At 57.1% G+C, this 17,858-nt stretch overlaps 2 protein-coding genes across 4 annotated transcripts in view; both read left to right on the forward strand.

The window, feature by feature from the left end:
• Positions 1 to 3,856: 3,856 nt before the first annotated feature.
• On the forward strand, positions 3,857 to 6,618 carry RHEBL1 (RHEB like 1). The gene is made up of 8 exons (XM_004599344.4): positions 3,857 to 4,107; positions 4,560 to 4,631; positions 4,893 to 4,960; positions 5,183 to 5,265; positions 5,353 to 5,409; positions 5,610 to 5,657; positions 5,979 to 6,060; positions 6,189 to 6,618. Exons 1-8 carry the CDS (start codon positions 4,056 to 4,058, stop codon positions 6,276 to 6,278), a joined length of 552 nt encoding a protein of 183 aa, XP_004599401.2. The 5' UTR covers positions 3,857 to 4,055; the 3' UTR covers positions 6,279 to 6,618.
• Positions 6,619 to 9,795: 3,177 nt separating this feature from the next.
• KMT2D (lysine methyltransferase 2D) overlaps positions 9,796 to 17,858 on the forward strand; it is a 40,976-nt gene continuing 32,913 nt past the window's right edge. For all 3 annotated transcript variants that reach the window (XM_058673768.1, XM_058673770.1, XM_058673769.1), the window contains exons 1-9: positions 9,796 to 10,492; positions 14,553 to 14,638; positions 14,832 to 14,943; positions 15,114 to 15,337; positions 15,435 to 15,544; positions 15,682 to 15,844; positions 16,136 to 16,301; positions 16,400 to 16,514; positions 17,523 to 17,680. In XM_058673768.1, coding sequence (XP_058529751.1) covers positions 14,590 to 14,638; positions 14,832 to 14,943; positions 15,114 to 15,337; positions 15,435 to 15,544; positions 15,682 to 15,844; positions 16,136 to 16,301; positions 16,400 to 16,514; positions 17,523 to 17,680 — 1,097 coding nt within the window. In that variant the 5' untranslated portion in view covers positions 9,796 to 10,492; positions 14,553 to 14,589. The remainder of the gene's footprint in view (positions 10,493 to 14,552; positions 14,639 to 14,831; positions 14,944 to 15,113; positions 15,338 to 15,434; positions 15,545 to 15,681; positions 15,845 to 16,135; positions 16,302 to 16,399; positions 16,515 to 17,522; positions 17,681 to 17,858) is intronic.

Raw genomic sequence — 17,858 nt, forward strand, 5'->3', positions numbered from 1 at the left:
TGGTTAAGATGGCCCCTACTGGGCCCAGTGCGGTAGCCTAGTGACTAAAGTCCTTGCCTTGAACACATGGGATCCCACATGGGTGCCAGGTCGTATCCTTAGTGCTCCACTTCCCTTCTGGTGTTCGGATTTGCCATTGGATGACGTGAAGTGGTTCAGCCTGGTCTGCCCCCAACCTGTGCCAAATGTATGCCAGAGGGACACTTTCCATGACCTCTTGGCTGTTTCCTTCCATGCTTCTTGTGCCTAGCTGCAGGGTCTGTGTCCTGCCAGAGGAGTTGCCTAGGCTCCTCCATCAGAACCCCTCCCAATGCCAGATTTCATGCATACCAGTGGGTCCATGAGCCAGTACTGCTCAGTTCACCTCCTGTCCTAGTAGGAACAGTGGCTTTTCCCAACTGGCCTTCAACCCATTCTGGTTCTTGCTGTTGGATGTTTCAACCCAGCCACTGGAATGAATCAATGGATGGAAGATCTTCCTCTCTATCTCTGTATGTCAGACTTTCCAATAAAAATATATAAATCTTAGAAAAAAATTTCCTCCTTTATTTTTGAAATTTTGTTTTTAAAGATTTATTTGTTCTCATTGTAAAGTCAGAGATACATATAGGAGGAGAAACAGAGAGAAAGATCTTCTGTGGGCTAATTTACTCTCCAAGTGGCCGCAAAGGCAGGAGCAGAGCTGATCTGAAACCAGCAGTCAGGATCTTCTCTCCAGGTCTCCCACGCAGGTGCAGGGTCCTAAGGCTTTGGGTTGTCTTCCACTGCTTTTCCAGGCCACAAGCAGGGAGCTGGATGGGAAGCGGAACAGCTATGATAGGAACTGGCGCTCATAGGGGATCTTGGTATATGCAAGGCGAGGACTTTATTTTTTATACAGATTTATTTTATTTTTATTGCAAAGCCAGATATACAGTGAGGAGGAGAGACAGAGAGGAAGATCTTCTGTCTGATGATTCACTCCCCAAGTGACCGCAATGGCTGGAGCTGAGCCAATCTGAAGCCAGGAGCTAGGAACTCTTCCAGGTCTCCCATGTGGGTGCAGGGTCCCAAGGCTTTGGACCGTCCTCAACTGCTTTCCCAGGCCACAAGCAGGGAGCTGGATGGGAAGTGGAGCTGCCGGGATTAGAACCATCGTCCAAATGGGATCCAGGTGCATTCAAGGTGAGGACTTTAGCAGCTAGGCCACGCCGCCGGGCCCACCAATGGTAATTTCTCAGGTTTCCACAAGATCATATAAAGAAAGCAGCAGTAGCTAGACCTCATTACTGTCCAGCATGGTACATCCTGCTTTTCTATTCTAATTCAGTTTTTGCTTTCTTTAAAAAAAAATTATTTATTTGTTTGAATGGCAGAACTACAGAGAGAAGTGGGAGAGACAGAAAAAGCGAGATCCTGCACCTGTTGATTCACTCCCTATAGTCAGGGATGGGCCAAGCCAAGAGCTTCTTCTGGGTCTCTCCTGTGGTGGCAGGGGCCCCAGGAACTGGGCCATCTTCCGTTGAATTCCCAGGAGCATTGGAAGGGACTTGGATGGTGTTAGTTATTTAAAAGATTGGAGAGTTCGGGCCCGGCGGCGTGGCCTAGCGGCTAAAGTCCTCGCCTTGAACGCCCCGGGATCCCATATGAGCGCCGGTTCTAATCCCGGCAGCTCCACTTCCCATCCAGCTCCCTGCTTGTGGCCTGGGAAAGCAGTCGAGGACGGCCCAATGCATTGGGACACTGCACCTGCGTGGGAGACCCAGAAGAGGTTCCTGGTTCCTGGCTTCGGACCGGCGCAGCACTGGCCGTTGCGGCTCACTTGGGGAGTGAGACATCGGATGGAAGATCTTCCTCTCTGTCTCTCCTCTTCTCTGTATATCTGGCTGTAATAAAATTAATAAATCTTAAAAAAAAAAGATTGGAGAGTTCTAGTTCATAGGATATTTCGATATTATTACGCGCAGCTAATTCCCACAAACTGGTTCTTTACCGTGAGCTGAAACTACTAGACGCAACGAGGTATCTTAGGGGGTTTATTCCAACGGGGCAGGAACAGGGTAGAGGTGGTGAAGATCAGGAAAGAAGAGGAGAGAAGAGAGAGAGAGGAGGAGAGACCAGAGAGAGGAAAGAGAGAAGAGGAGATAAGAGAGAGGGGAGAGACCAGAGAGTGAGCCGCACCTGGGGGGGCTTTTGTCTGCCAGGTGTAGGGGGTGGGGATTGGGAGGGATTGAGGCCAGGCCCCCAGGGGATTGGCGCCTGCAGGTGAATGCCTAGGGATGATTGGCGAGTGGGCGGGGTTGGGGAGGGGGCTGGAAGATTTGGGTGGGATTCAGGTGGAATGCCAGGTTACATCTGATTGGTGGACGGCTGGACCGGCGCGAACTTCATGAGCTGTGAGGAAGAAGGAATGGCGCCGGGTTCCTGGTTTTGGCCTGGCCCAGTTCCAGCAACTGTGGTCACTTGGCAGGAGACGGTGAACGAAGAGATGGAAGATCTCTCTTTCTCTGTAACTCTTTCAATTAAATAAATAAATATTTTTAAAGTGTGTGTGTGTGCTATGTGGGAAGTAGAATAACCAAGGTTAGGACTGGCACCCATATTTGATGCTAGAACCTCGTTTATTTAAAAAAAAAGTAAGTCATCTATTGTCTACTTTGTAGATCGCTGATCTTATCTGAAAGGATACAGTGAAGACTGTACTTCATTGCTGCTTCCCAGTACTAAACAGGGACGTGGAACTTGGCTATGGCTTAACGAATATTTGTTGTTGAATAAATACATAAACTTTAGAGCTATTGTGAACACTAAGGTTTTATTTATTTGTCTTCCAGACAGAGTGACTAGGAGACATCGCCCATCTCCCACCTCTCCAGGTGCCCACCAACCACTAGCGTGGGGCCAAAGCCAGGAGCCACAAATCCTTCCAAGCTACCCACACGGGTGCCAGCAGCTCAAGCCCTGGGGTCATCTTTCATTGCTTCCCCAGGCACTTCAGCAGGGAGCTGGAACCCGCGTCTCTATGGTTCGCCTGGCGTGGTAGGTGCTGCTGGTGCAGATGGTGTAAATTGCTGGGAGAATTACCATCAGGTTTAGGCTAACGGAACCCTCCCCCCCACACACCCCTGTGGGCTCCAGGAATTAAACAAATTAGCATTCATGGATGTGACTTGAGAATTTCCTGCTAAGTTGGTTCCTTATTGTCATTCAGATTTGTTTAAATGGCGCTTCCTCGGAGAGTACCACTGATCTAAAGTGACTACTTCCTATGCATAGTCTTTTCTGCCTTACTTGTTTATTGCTCCCGCTGATTTTAAATTCCCTGAGGACTGCGACTCGGTCAGTCCTTAGCTCCAAGCTCCATCCCTCAAGCATTGTGCAGTGTTTGCTCAAAGCATATTTGCTGAATAAACGAAATCATGATGATGACGATGACAACAGCTCAGAGTTTCTGGTCACAAATTAAGAGCAGGACGAAGGACGGCTGCTGTGAAGTTAGGTCCCAGTAGACGTGGTACCTGATGCACTCATTCTGCGACCTACGGGAAGTACACTGACAGCCTGGCTTCCCACGCCCCAGGCCCGGAGACCTCGCCAAAGACAGGCCTAGGGTCTTCGGACTACAAACTGCGGCCCAGTCCAGGCGGAAATTTTCCTTATGGCCCTCTTAAGCCAGGCTTGTAAATGCGCAAACACCTCTAGGACCCCGGGTTTCCTTTCTGTTTCTTTATGAATGAACCGGCCCGCGCGTGCGCTCCTAGCTGCTCTCTGGGTCCACGTGAGGCCCACCATTCCTCCCCGCCCGAGACCCCGCCCTCGCCCGTACCGACGGGCCAATGGCGGGCGGCCCGGGGGGCGGAGCCGGGCGCTGGCACGCCCCGCCCCCGGCGCCTGGCTTGCTCGGCCGAGTCGTGCTGTGTTGTGATCACGTGGCCGGCTCCGGGCGCGGCGCTTGTTTTGGTTTCTTGCAGCCTGTGCCGGACGCCTCGAGGTGAGGCACTTTGCCGCGAGCGATTGCAGCACCTGCAGCGCACGCCGCCACCTCCGGCCCTCCTGGCTTGGGGCGGTCTCCTGCCATGCCGCTGCTCCGCTACAGGAAGGTGGTCATCCTCGGGTACCGCTCCGTGGGTGAGTCTGCCCGCCCTGTGGGCAGCACTGCTCGGCGCGCGCGCCGTGGCCGCGGGAATGGGGCCCTGGCAGCCATGAGGATGGCTCTGTGGGAGCGCGTTGGGCCAGCCGAGGATGGCACGGGTGGGTGGTGTGCGCGGGGCTGCAGGGAGCTGGAGCACATGAGCATTAATGTGGACTTGGCTGCAGCAGCGGCCCCAGACCCAGTACCCTGGGACCAGGGACAGTGGCCGGGCATGGGGATAGGGGGAAAGGGGACTGGGGGCGTGCAGGAAGGGCAGGTTCTGCTTGGGACAAATAGTCTCAGGTATCCTGCAGTGGGGCTGACTTGAGCCTTGGGAAACCTGGATCTTCCTGGGGGCTTAGGGGAAAGACTGGACCTCCGTGGAAAGGCGAGGGTGTGCATGTGGTTGGTTGGATGGTGTGGACGCAAGCCCCTCTGCTGCCCGCAGGGAAGACTTCTCTGGCACATCAGTTTGTGGAGGGCGAGTTCGTGGAGGGATACGATCCTACAGTGGAGAACAGTGAGTGGCTTTCTCCCCTGGTGTGACTGGGATGGAACTGGCCGCTGCACCCAACATCACAATTTGGGATTTCCCTGGTGGCAAGGAACTTATCTGTTTGGACACTAAATCTGGATTTCTAGTCTTTTTCTTTTATGATTGGCTGGAGTGTGGGTTTTACAAGTATGGGATGTAGACCGAACTTAGCACGGTGTGTGTGTGGCATTTCCAGGACTGGGCCCATGCATGGGGGGGCATTTCAACATCAAGTTCTCTTTTCAGCTTACAGCAAGATAGTGACTCTCGGCAAAGATGAGTTTCATCTGCATCTTGTGGACACAGCTGGGCAGGTACGGTGGGGGGCAGGGTTCCCAAATGTGGCAGCGCCGGCCCAGAGTCTGGAGACCCCTGTGACTCGGGATGAGTGTTCCTAGGAGGACAGCCCACTAGCCACTAAGCACTGCCAGTCTCACCCATGCCCCCCCCCCCAGCAGAAGCGCCCAGACGCCGTCCCAGCAGCCTTTGCGATCCGCATGGTGTGGATCCACGCACTGAAGCTTCTTTCTCTTCAGGATGAATATAGCATACTGCCCCACTCGCTCATCATTGGAGTGCACGGTTATGTGCTGGTCTATTCTGTCACCTCCCTGCATAGGTAAATGCCTGAGGCCGTGAGAGGGAGACTTTGCAACTGTCCCAGGCTGAAGCTTATACCTCTTTTTTTTTGTGTGTATGTTTAAAGCTTCCAGGTCATTGAGAGTCTCTACCAAAAGCTACATGAAGGCCACGGGAAAACCCGGTCAGATGCCTGGGGGGTGGGGGCTGTGGGGGGTAGGTGGCGGGCAGGAGCAGAGGGAAGAACTGTCCCAGTAGATTGGGACAGTAGGAGACTGGGACACGGGTCCTGATCTGCCTGGTGGGGAAGTGGCCACCCTGACTTCCAGGTGGGGGTCCTTGGGGACCTGGGGAGCCCCTGTACTGACCGCTGTTTGCTTACAGGCTGCCAGTGGTGCTAGTGGGAAACAAGGCAGATCTGTGTCTGAATAGGTATGTAAGCCTTGGCCGTTCAGGGTCTCGGTCGAGCTGTGGCCACCAACTCAAACAAGTCATTTCACCTTTCCATTGCTAACTTACGTGTTGAGAGAATAGAACCGTCGAAACTCAAAAAGTAATTTCCTGTTTCAAATCAGAGTCCCGATCCGCCCCATTGTTCCTTGAATTAGCTATATTTTCTGCCTTCTCAACCCTCATCCCCAACCTTGGGTTTGGAGGAGAGGTCAGAGGAGGTTTAGGTGCTAACTCGCAGAGCACGTGGGGCCAGTGGCCTCATCTTCATATTCCAGTTTTGTTGTTGTTGGTTGTTTCCAGAGAGGTACAGGCAGTCGAAGGGAAAAAGCTGGCGGAGTCCTGGGGTGCGACATTTCTGGAGTCGTCTGCTCGAGAGAATCAGGTGCTGGGCCTGAAGATTGGGCGGGTGTCAGGTGGAGCGTTGCGAGGAGGGTAGGGTGTTGGCCTGGGAGCTGGTGGTGTGGCCACTGAACTCACTGACTTTCCTCCTATAACCCTGTCCCTTTGTAGCCAACTCGAAGCGTCTTCACCAAAGTCATCCAGGAGATCGCCCGGGTGGAGAACTCATACGGGCAGGAGTGGTGCTGCCATCTTATGTGATTGCCCCTGGGTTTTGCCAGGGTCTGGTGGGGGGAGAGGCGGGCCCTCAAGATCTCACAGGTATAGCTGCCAGTGTGGCACCTTCATGTTTTACATACTTTCCCTGGGTTCCAGCAGTCAATGTTTACAACGGGGCAAGGATGGCTCACAGGCACGGACCTGCAGCCCCCTGTTTTTGCTATGGGAGTTCTCTTTTAACCTGCAGGATTGAGTGAGTCCTGGTGTTGGTTTCTCCTGGCTCCATCCTTCTGTGTGTATTCTGCCTCTTGGCTGGGTGGGGTGAGCTCACTATTCCTGAAGTGGAAAGCTGGCTCTCTGGCGTGACATGTGTATATATGCAAATAAAAGGAGGACTCTTTCTTGTTGATTTCTTTGAATCTTGGAGGGAATTCAGAGCCCATAGCTCCTTTTCACAGTCATGAGGGCTATGGCGTTTGATGGGGAACAGCATTACACTGAGTCTTCACTTGTCCTTTCTGCTAGATTCTGTCTAGACTGAATCCCCCTGGTTGCCAGGCTCTCTAGGTCTCGTTCCCTACAGAAACACTACCCTCTAGTGGCCAGCTGCCACGTGCTGACCCGGCCATCATTGCCAGGGAGGAAAGGATTGTGGGGCGGAAGGAAGCCCCTCATTTCTGGAGCCGAGAAGGCTGGAAATGCCGAGAAAATTCTGATCCCTGGAGTTAAGGAAGAAATAATGTCCCTGGCGTATTCTCATCTCCCTGCTGCCCCCTCTCCCACTGCCTTTCATTAAAGTGGACTTGCTCTGCTTTCTTCGAGCATCTGGTTAGGTTTTTGCACAGTTCACATCTATGCCAGGTACTCCATATTTTGGTAACAGGTCGCCGCTTCCGCCTTTTCTTACCTACCCGCCACTTCGGAAGGATAAGAATATCAGCCAGGGAGATTTGGTTCTATTTGGCTGTTTATCCAGACACTTCCCCTGCAGACCCTGCTCGGGCTCATCACCGGGAGGACATGGCCCTCTCCTGCCAGCTGGGTAGCCCTCAGGTGCTCCAGCAGGCACTTACCTGGGCAGAAGGGACCAAAGACGTGTGTGGACTGACTGGTTGATCACTGGTTCTGGCCTCTGGTTGGAGTTGGTGGCTTGTCAAGTCGGTTGCCCAAAGTCCTGCCCCTATTTTTGTTTCTGACTCAGAATCAAAGAAATTAGGGTTGTTTGAAGAAACATGCTCCTTGCTTGGAGGGGTCTCGGGCTGTCACCAGCTTCCCTCCTCACACTCAAACAGTGTCCACCTGCACATCTGCCCTGGGGCACTCACGCCACTTCCATGCAGTCTGGTGTCAACTTACAAACTTGGGAGGTTTTCTAGAAGAGCATCAATGTCCAGGAAACGGCTAGCGGCTGTGTGACTTTGGGCAGTGACTCAACCTCCCTGAACTCCAGGTTGCCAAGCATTAATGTGTAAAATATGCTTCCTAAATCTGAAGTGACCAGCTGGGCAAAACATGTGATGTTTAGTCCACTTTAGTGTATATACACACACACACACACACACACAATGCGTACTTCAAGAGTGGTGGCCGTTAGTTCCTTCCTGAGGTCTTTCTAGCCTCCAGGCACCAGCGCGGAGGGAGTTACATTCCCATCTCTGGTCTCTGGGCTAGATTTAGTTAGAATAAAGCATTCCTCAGCTGCACATCTTCAAAGTGCTCAATAGTGGCAACTAGCTACCGTATCGTGCAGTATAAAGTTCATTTTTTAAGAGAAAGATTTGTTTATTTTTGTTGGAAAGGCAGATTTAGAGAGAGAGGAAGAGACAGAAAATCTTGCCTCCTCTGGTTCGCTCCCCAAGGGGCCGCAACGGCCGGAACTGAGCAGATCTGAAGCAGGGAGCCAGGAAACCGGTGCCCATATGGAATCCTGGCATGGGAAACAGGCAAGATTAGCCCGTTCAGCCATTGTGCTGGGCCCTAGAAAGCTCGATTGGCGATGCAAGAAGCCCTTTCCCACTAGAGTAACTCTAGACTCCCAACTGCCTGCATCCGCTACCACCTTCCTAGGAAAAACATGGCCAGGCTGATCACATGTGATTCCTTGGGCGAGTGACCCTCTGGCGGTGTGCCAGTGGCCTCAACCGTTATTAGGGAGCAAATTCCCTAACTCGTGGAGGGCGAGGAGTCCGTAAGAGTACATACAGCGTCTAGCACATGGGTAATTTGTCTCCCGGACACCCCACGTGGCTACGGCAATCCTCTCACCCAAACTTATGGGGCAGGAATCCAGTCCGGGATCGCAGTCCCCGGGTCAGGTCGCGCAGAGGTGGCCTTTGCTCACTCAAAGGGGAACTGGGCGGCGGTGGGGGTGGGGGCGCCGCGCAGAGGAAGGGGAGCCCTCGGTGCAGGTCGGGGTGCGCGCCTGCTAGGCCCCGCCGGGCCCTCCTCACCGGGGGGCTCCGAAGGACAAGGCCAGAGGCGCCCGGGCGTCCTCGGGCCCCCGGAACCTGGAAAGAACCCACCCTTTCGCAGCGCCTCAGCGCCCAGCCTGACTTTCTCCATTTGCGGACTCCAGTTCCCAGGATTCCGAGCAGCGGCCAATCTCCGGGCTCGCCTGCCACCTCCCCTCCCGCCCGCCCCAACCTCCTCCCGGGAAATGCTGCCCTTGGCCCAAGGCGGGGGGGAAGCACTGGGGAGTTTCAGGGGCTCCGTGACTGCGAGGGTCGCGGATCCGACAGGGGCCCGAGCAGCCGGCCTCACAGCCCCGCGGGTCCCGGAGCCGGCGAGGACGAGGAGGGGGTTCGGTTCCCACGTGTCCGCGCCGCCGTCGCCGCCGCCGCCCGGCAGCGCCGGGGTTAACCCGCGGCGGAAGGATCCGCGGCGTGTGCGTAGAACTGCAGAGTCACAGCCCTTCCTCCGCGAGGGCCGAGTCCCTCCGCCGCCCCGCTCCAACACAAAATAGGGCGGCCTCGCCTCCTTTCTCCGCGTCGCGCGTGGGGCTCTCCGGGCCAGGCGCCCTCCCGGGGTCCCGCGCCGGGCGCTTGGCGGAGCTCCACGACCGGCCGGCCGCCTCTCGCGCCAGGAGACTGCCCCGGCCGCAGGAACCACCCTGCCGGCCGAGCGGGAGGCGAAGCCGGAGGAGGGGGGGTGCCGAGGGAGGAGGAGGAGGAGGAGGAGGAGGAGGAGAGGCGGAGCGGCGCCGCGCTGCACTACTTTCCTCTCCGGTTGCAAATGGCTGCCTCGTTCCCCACTTTGCGCTCAGTTTCCTGACCCCCCGGGCGCCGGGAGCCGGGGTAGGGCCATGCACCTCTAGGCCCCCGTTTCCCCGCGACCACAAGCCCGCCGGGGGGTCGAGGGGGGTGCCCGCCGACCGGAGCCGGCCCGGGCCGGGGGCGGGGCAGCGGCTGCTCCCGAGGCCGGAGAGGGGAAGGGAGGCGAGCGGCAGGCAGGGCCTCGGAGCGGCCGGCGGGGAGCGGGCCAGAGGGCTCGCGCCGCCCGCCCCTTCCTCTTTCTCACCCAGCTCGCCTCCTCCCTTCCCCGGGGGTGGGGTACGGTGGGGGGCCCGCGGGCGAGGCGCCCCGGCGCTGGGTGTGCGCGCGCGCGCGTGTGTGTGTGTGTGTGTGTGTGTGTCAGGCTCAGCCCCGCGGCCCCGGCGGCTCGGCGTCGCCCGCAGCTCGCGCGGCCCCGGGGCGCCGGGCCCGGGGCGGGGAGAAGGGCTCGGCGCCGCGGCCGGGCGGCTCTCGGCGGCTCCGGCCCGGCGCGCGCGGCGGCGGCGGCGGCGACGCTCCTTCCGGGCTGCGGGGAGGCGCCTCGGCGTTCCATCTGGAGAGCCCCGCCGGCGTTCGGCGCGAGCCCGGCGCGGGCGGCCGGGGCGCTGGCCGGGCCCCGGGACTGAGAGGCCGCCCGGCGGCGCGGATGCGGTGCCTGCTCGTCCGAGATCAAAGCCACCGGTGCTCTCTTTGTGTCCGCTCCGGATTCGTCGCCCTGGGGCTGGCCGTGGACATCTAAAAACTGCTGGAACCCCCGCCCCCCCCACCCCCGAGGCGGAGAGCCGCGCCACCACCCTCGTCCATCTTCGGCGTCTGGCTGGTTCGTGGGGAGGGTGGCCACTCCGACCTGGATTTACCGTTCTTGGCCCCCGTGAGCCCCCCCCGTGCGGGGGGCGGCAGTGATCGCTCTGGCGGTTGGAGGTCGGGGAGCGGCCCGGGCTCTGGCCATGTTCTCGGATGAGGATTTCTGGATCACCCTGTGAAGAGGTGAGTGGGGTCCGCCGGCTAGCCAGGGGCCTGGGAAGGCTAGGGCTGGGGGGGAGCCGGCCAGATGGACTTGGGTGGCCGGGGCTGGCGGACCTGCGGAAGGCTCGCTTTGGCAGCAGGGCCCGTCGGGGGCCGAGCCGGCAGCTAAGGGCAGAGCTGAGGCCTGCTCTTGCGGGGTGTGCCTCTGGAGAGACGGGGTCCGGGAGTAGGTTTTCGGGGAGCCCATCCAGAGCGCCTTTCTGTTTATTTTTGTGCTGGGAGAGTGTGGGGGGTAGGATTGGACTAAGCTAGGACTAACCCAGGCCTCGATGCCGGTGCCATTGCTCCGGAGGACCTTGGGGGGACTTGGGACTTGGCGTGGGGGTGGGGGTGCCTCTGCCGGGTCACACTTCGTGCCAGGTTGGACCCTAGTTGCTCGGTCTAGTAGCCAGTTAGAAGTAGTGTCTGGGAACCTCCAAGAACCCTAAATTCACCAGGCCTTTCTCTCTTTCTCTCCGTCTCTCGCTCTGTGGGCTAGGGGGAGGGTGTGTGGAAACTAGCCAGTGTGTTGAAGGGGGTGATTGGAGCCAGAAGGTGGCGGGGATGGGGGAAGCTCTGGCCCCCCCCCCCCCGTTGGTCAACTTTAAATTACCCCTGCCTGGCAAAGTGACCTCAGCGAGGCCTAGTGCTGTCTTAGGCTGCTTTGCCTCCCCTCCTCTCGGGATGGACATAATCTCCAGGGGATTACAGAGGAGGCCGTCGAGATTTGCTCCCTGCGAATGTGGGCTACCGAAAAAAAAAAAGGTTTTGTCTCCCACTTTCTCTGGGCCTGCTGCGGGGAGCTGGCCGTCCGGGAGTCCGCTGGCCAGTGCTGCCCCTCCCAGACCCCTTCAGCCCTGCTCGGACTGGGCCTGGGCCACCTCTGCCAAGGCGGGTGGCCTGTGCCTCTTGGGAGGACAGTGCCTTTCTGCTGGAAGTCAGTGCCCCTTCGCAGCCCTGGCAGGAGGTGTTGGGGGGTGAGGGGTGTGTGTGTGTGCGCGCACGAAGGAGGGTGCCCTGTGGCCTCCTGCCTCTGGGCTCCCGCCTGGAGTAGCCTCTCACACCTGTCATGCAGCCAGCAGGGATTTGGCTAGTACGTTTTGCTCCCTCCCTCCACCCCCTCCAACATACATGTGCTCACTCTCTTGGAGTCTTGTCCTGGAAAGTCCAAAGTGAGGGTTTTGCCCTTGGGAGGTGGCCCAGGGATGGCAGAGAGAGGTGAGCTGTCGGTCTCGCTCTCTGCTGCTGCCTTCCCTTGGAGGATGCCTTTGGCTGTCTCCCAGCAGCTCCCCGGGGTGAGGCTGCACCTAGGGTGGCCCAGGGACTGTGCCCAGGGTCTGTAGCGCCTGGATGGCCGCCCCTGTCCTTCCCTGAGGGCTGACCCAAAATGGGGGTGGGGCGAGGTGTGGTTGGATCCTCAGACTGGGAACCAGGAAGTCCTGAGCCCTGCTGAAGAGCTGTTCACTTGGGGCCTGCTCCAGCTCTGCTCCCCTGCAGGCCCTTGTCTCTGTCACTCTTGGCCGGGAGGAGGCCAGTCGAGAGAGATCCCTGCTGTGTTCTTGCTGCTCTTGGGGTTAGGGTTGGCCCGTTAGGTAGGCCTGGAGGGTGAGCACCACTTTTTTCCCCAGTTCCGTGCTTGCTGTCTGCTTTCAGGGAAGAAGCCTGGCCAGGGACTAGCCTAGTTTAGGGTCCAGGGAAAAACTCTCGGGGTGTGTGTGTGTGTGTGTGTGTGTGTGTGTGTACACGCATGCTGGCTTTGGATCATGGGGCAGGGGGAGCCTGTGGTCTTGGTTTACTGAGATACGATCAGGATCACGGTCATTATGGGGCTTGGCGTTAGGGTACAGGTGCTGGGCTGCGCACTGAAGGCTCAGGCAGCCTGGAGGTGCCCCTAGGTAGTCTTTCGGGACATCCTGTAGGACGCTAGCTTCTTGCTGCTCAACTCTGCTGCTGAGCCCTCCTCAGTGGGGCTTTGCCTTTGAGGGGCTGGTCCACCGCCTCCCAAGGTAGATGGAGGTGGTTTCTGTACCTTCTTGGGCAGTGCCAGCCTAGTAATACTGACCTGAGAGGTCTGTGCCCAGGGGAGGGTGGAGGAGTTTGTCCCTCTGGCCTTGTGTGAGTCCCCTGCCCACTCTCTTAGCAGTGCTGCCATTTCTTGTTTGTGTCTCCTTTGGTGTCGGCTGTGAGAGCAAAGCCGGTGGAGAAGCTCTGAGGCAGGTGGTGGGATGAGAGCAGAGAGGGCAAGCAGTTAGAAAACTCAGGTCTCTTTGGATCTTCAGGCTGTGGCTGGGCCTTGAACGAGACTGAGTTAGAAAGAGGGCCTGGCTGGTGTCCTGGCCTCTGTTGCCTACTTCCCGTGGGTGGCTTCTAAGTGCTGCTTGAAGTTCTGGAGCAGCCTGGCCGTGAGCTGGGGCTGTGACCCACCCTGCTCTCAGGTGTGGCTGTGTGGCAGGTCTGGGGATGGAGGTGACAGGTGTCACATGCTGCTTTCCTTTCCCTCGTTAGTAGATGGTGAGTATTGGGGGAAGAGGTCAGGACTACCCATCCTGAGACACGGGTCTGTGGGTGTTGCCCTACCTGGAAATGAACTGTGAGCTCCAGGGAGCAGGGCTGATCCAGTGGTCCTCGGACTCACGGGAGCACGCCCGCTGTCAAGCCCCGAGCAGCTGACTGGGGTGTTTGCCTTCCTGCTTGAGGGGAGTGGGCTGTCCATTCTTACTCAGGTGGTGAGGACGTTCTGATGAGCGGAGGGAGAAGGTGGCAGATGAGTCTTTGAGGTTCTGAGTGCATGGTTTGTGCCGAGGGGATCCCCCTGCCCTGTCAGCGCCTGCTCAGGGACGTGTGTACTTGCTTTCTCACAGGAACCCTGGGCACCTGTTCTTGCTTCTAGAGCTTCCCTCTCCTGTCAGTAGCTCGGTCGTTCTTATGCTCGAGTTTTTCTTCACTGTGCCTACTTCACCTGTTGGCTCCAGCATGGTGTGCTTAAAGGTGTGGGTCTCAATTTTTCCAAGAATGAGTTTAGTGTGTCTCACTGGGCTCTGGTATAGGCAGGTGTATCTTCAGAGAGGGGACATGGGACCATTATAACTCCCGCCCCACCGCTCAGAGTGTGTGGAAACCCTGTTTGATGGAAGAGGAAGGAAGCCACTGTGCTCTGCTGTGTCCTGCACTGTTTTGAACTCCTCCAAGTGGCAGTGTGCTTCCTGAGACTACAACTCCCAGCATGCCTAGCCTCAGGCCTGGCTACACATGCTCAGTAACTCCTGCATCTCACTTCTGTTAACTACTAGGGAGGTCTGAGGAGGAAGGGCATTTGGTGTTGCTAAGGGCAACAACTTGAGGTCTTCAGGTTGGGTGACAGCCTGTCCTGGGTTAGGGCTGGGGCCGTAGGGTGGGCCTGTGCTGGATTTGGACTGACAGTGTGTGGACAGTGAGAGTGTCTTCTGTAGGGACTAGTCTTGGGGTGTCCTTGCTGGAATCAGTAGAGGTGGCAGAGATCCATTCACGGTTAGGCTTTACTTGCATAGTGTGTTCTGTCTCTTGCAAGATTCTAGCCCTCTGCCACCGGGATTTGGGTCGAACTCAAGACTTCCTGGGTCATGACTGTCCCTGGGTTGGCATCAACAGGCCTCAAGGATGGTATTGGGGTGGGAAAGGCATGGGAGAGGGCCCACCTGAAGCTTGGGGACTTAGAGAGGAGGCAAAGTGCAGCCCTGGCTTATACATTGAATGTGCTTTTAGTTTGGTGCTATTGCCTTGGGACCTGCTATGGAGGAGGCTAGAAGTGGGACAGTGGAGGAGGTTTCCTGAGAGTCCAGAGTGGGAGAAGAGGGTTTGTGTTGACCCAGAGAGAGCTAGGCAGTGGTGGGCACAGGGCCAGGGAGAATGACTTTTCCTTGTCATTAGTGTGGGGTTTCAAGGTGTGGATTTGCTCTGAGGTGTGTGCGGTCTGTGTCCCATGAGCTGACTTCCTCTTGGGATTCTGGAAAAAAATGCTTCTTGAAGAGACTTACTGGACAGATACCCTCCTTGGCACCAACAGGTCTCCCCGAGAGGGCCCTGCCCAGTCGGAGAGAGGGATGGACAGCCAGAAGCCGCCTGGTGAGGATAAAGATTCAGAACCAGCAGGTGAGGAGGGCAACTTCTGGGTCTGCTGTCTGTCAGGCAGCCTTAGATTCTGGTCCTGGTACAAGGACACAAACTGTGTAGTAAACAGGCAATTGAAGACTTGGTTCTGGCCCACCGATGGCCGGGGTAATCTTGGGGCTCTGGGCAGTAGGGTGCTCAGCCAAGCTGATTGTGTGCTGCTCCGTCCTTGCAGCTGATGGAGCTGCGGCCTCCGAGGAGCCCGACCTTCCCGGCCCTCCCGTCGGGGAGGGGCCTGTCCCCAGTCCTGGGAGTGCCCGGCTTCAGGAGCCTCGCAGGGACTGCAGGTAACTTGTGGGGACGGGGGACACGGGGCCGCAGGGACACAGGAGGATGTGATTTTAGAGAGTGGGACTTCCAGGAAGAGGGACAGGAAAATGAGTGTCTGGGAAGCCTGAGCCTGCCAGATTCTGGGCTTGGCAGGCCTGGCACGGTGCTGACGCTTGTGTGTCCACAGTGGGGGTCCAGTGCGGCGCTGTGCTCTCTGTAACTGCGGGGAGCCTAGTCTGCATGGGCAGCGCGAGCTACGGCGCTTTGAGTTGCCATTTGACTGGCCCCGGTGTCCAGTGGTGTCCCCTGGGGGGAGCCCAGGGCCCAGAGAGGCAGTGCTGTCCAGTGAGGACCTATCACAGATTGGTTTCCCTGAGGGCCTTACACCTGCCCACCTGGGAGAACCTGGAGGTGAGTGAGGGGGAGTGGGGCAGGCTGTGGGGAAGGGACTGGGGAAGCACTAGTTGTTGACTCTGGCCTTTCTGTTTCCACCTTCCCACCTGCAAAGGGTTCTGCTGGGCTCACCATTGGTGTGCTGCGTGGTCGGCAGGCGTCTGGGGGCAGGAGGGCCCAGAACTATGTGGTGTGGACAAGGCCATCTTCTCAGGGATCTCACAGGTGGGGCTGGGGCGAGAGGACTGCCCTGGGCGCTGGGCAGGCAGGGCTGGTGGGCTCTCCGAGGAGGACAGTGGGGGCGCCTGAGTTGCGTCTGCAGAAGGCTGGCTGGCGCTGAGGCTTTGTCTTCACCCTGGCAGCGCTGCTCCCACTGCACCAGGCTCGGTGCCTCCATCCCTTGCCGCTCGCCTGGATGTCCACGGCTTTACCACTTCCCCTGTGCCGCTACCAGTGGTTCCTTCTTGTCCATGAAGACATTGCAGCTGCTCTGCCCAGAGCACAGTGAGGGGGCTGCACATCTGGGTGAGGAGTCCTGCCCTCGGACACGGGGCAAGTGCTGGGGGTGTGTGTGTGTGTGTGTGCGCGCGCGCGCGCTCTGCAGTCTGTGTGCTTAGGTGTTGTCTGTAAGCGTCTCTCTGGTGAGCACGCTGGCTCTGTCTCCTTTACTTCACTGCCTGTGGGGCCTGGCGGAGTATGGGCAGGTGCCCCGTCTCCAGTTTTTATTCCCTCCACATCGTGGGACGTGTATGTGCCTAGCAGCATGCTGCATCTCCTGCGGCATCTGTAACTGGTGCCTACTGCCCTTCCCTGCAGAGGAGGCTCGCTGTGCTGTCTGTGAGGGGCCAGGGGAGTTGCGTGACCTGTTGTTCTGTACCAGCTGCGGGCATCACTACCATGGGGCCTGCCTCGACACTGCTCTGACTGCCCGCAAGCGTGCAGGCTGGCAGTGCCCTGAATGCAAAGTGTGCCAAGCCTGCAGGTAAGAATACGAGGGCCGGGGGAGACTTGGGCACAGCAGCAGGTGGTTTTGGCCATGAAGGCCAGGAGGACCCTGAAATGTCTCTCATGTCGCTGCAGGAAACCTGGGAATGACTCTAAGATGTTGGTCTGTGAGACGTGTGACAAGGGATACCATACTTTCTGCCTGAAACCACCCATGGAGGAGCTGCCTGCTCATTCTTGGAAATGCAAGGTGGGTGTCCCCGGTTGACGCCTCACTTTCCTCGGTTCTGTTCCCTGAGCATCCCAGAATAGCCCGTTGGTAACAAATCAGGTGCAAAGGGACTTCACAGAGTTAACAGTGGGTAACTTGGCATAGCAGTTAAGTCGCGCTTCAGACACCTGCTGCCATGTCGTGGGTGCCTGAGTTCAATCCTGGCTATTCAGCTTCTTCCTGATGTTAGCTCTGGGGAGTAGCAGGTGACAAACCCCAGTATTTGTGTTGTTGCCACTCATGGGAGACCTGCATTGAATTCTGGGCTCCTGATTTTAGCCCAGCCCAGCCCTTGCTATTGTGGCCGTCTGGGGAGTGAACCACTGGATGGAAGATCTCTGTTTCTCTCTTTGCTCCTTCCTCCACCTTTGTATCTGTGATTTTGAAATAAGATGAAAATGTGAAAGCTTTTTTCAGTTTGTGGAAAATGGAATTAAAAGGTATATTTATTTTCATGTGAACAATTTGGAAATTATGCATATCACAAAACTCACGGAACATAAATATCATGAAAAAAATGTATAGACTTTGAAATTATTGCACCAAAATAAACTTTCTAAAATCATTTTTTTTTTAATTAGGGTCTTATTAGTTTGAAAGGCAAAGTAACAAAGAGGGGGAAAGGCAGAGAGCTTTTTCCATCCACTGGTTCACTCCCCAAATGGCCGCAGTGGCTAGGACTGGGCCAGGCTGAAGAGCCAGAAGCTCCATTCGGGTCACTGCTGTGGGTGGTGGGGACAGAAGTAGGTGGGCCACTTTCTGCTGTTTTCCCAGATGTGTTAGCAGCAGCTGGGTCAGAAGCAGAGCCATAATGCTTGGAAAGAGAGCTCCCTTATGGGGTGCTGGTATTCTCAGCATTGGCTTAACCCAGTGTGTCACAATGCTGATCCCAAAAGTAAACTCTTGATTTGAAGTCCCCTCATATTTTCTTCCGGTTTCTGCTGTCTGTTTGACCAGTGCCTGTTTTACCCACTGCCTCTCCCCTAGGCATGCCGAGTATGCCGCGCTTGTGGGGCAGGCTCAGCAGAGCTGAGTCCCCACTGTGAGTGGTTTGAGAACTACTCACTCTGTCACCGCTGTCACGAAGCCCAGGGCGGCCAGCCAGTCAGTTCTGCGGCTGGGCAGCACCCCCCTGTCTGTAGCAGGTGAGGACGTAGACAGAAACTGGGGTGGGAGGTCGGGACTGACACGGGCAGGGGCCATGCTAAGTCAAATGTACTTTTATGGGGAGAGGGCTCAGATGGGCAGTACAGCCCTGCCCCACTGTGTTGTCTGGTAGTTGTTGGCTGGCAAGAGCCATAGTGTCTGCTCCCCTGTACCCTC

This window comes from Ochotona princeps, chromosome 15 (genome assembly GCF_030435755.1).
Source record: "Ochotona princeps isolate mOchPri1 chromosome 15, mOchPri1.hap1, whole genome shotgun sequence".
In the NCBI taxonomy this organism is placed as follows: Eukaryota; Metazoa; Chordata; class Mammalia; order Lagomorpha; family Ochotonidae; genus Ochotona; species Ochotona princeps.

Excerpts from the sequence above, each read along its gene's own strand:
- RHEBL1 (XM_004599344.4), top strand. The coding sequence starts at position 4,056 with ATGCCGCTGCTCCGCTACAGGAAGGTGGTCATCCTCGGGTACCGCTCC. Across the intron at positions 4,632-4,892 it reads CGATCCTACAGTGGAGAACA|CTTACAGCAAGATAGTGACT; the intron begins GTGAGTGGCTTT and ends TTCTCTTTTCAG. Across the intron at positions 4,961-5,182 it reads TTGTGGACACAGCTGGGCAG|GATGAATATAGCATACTGCC; the intron begins GTACGGTGGGGG and ends CTTTCTCTTCAG.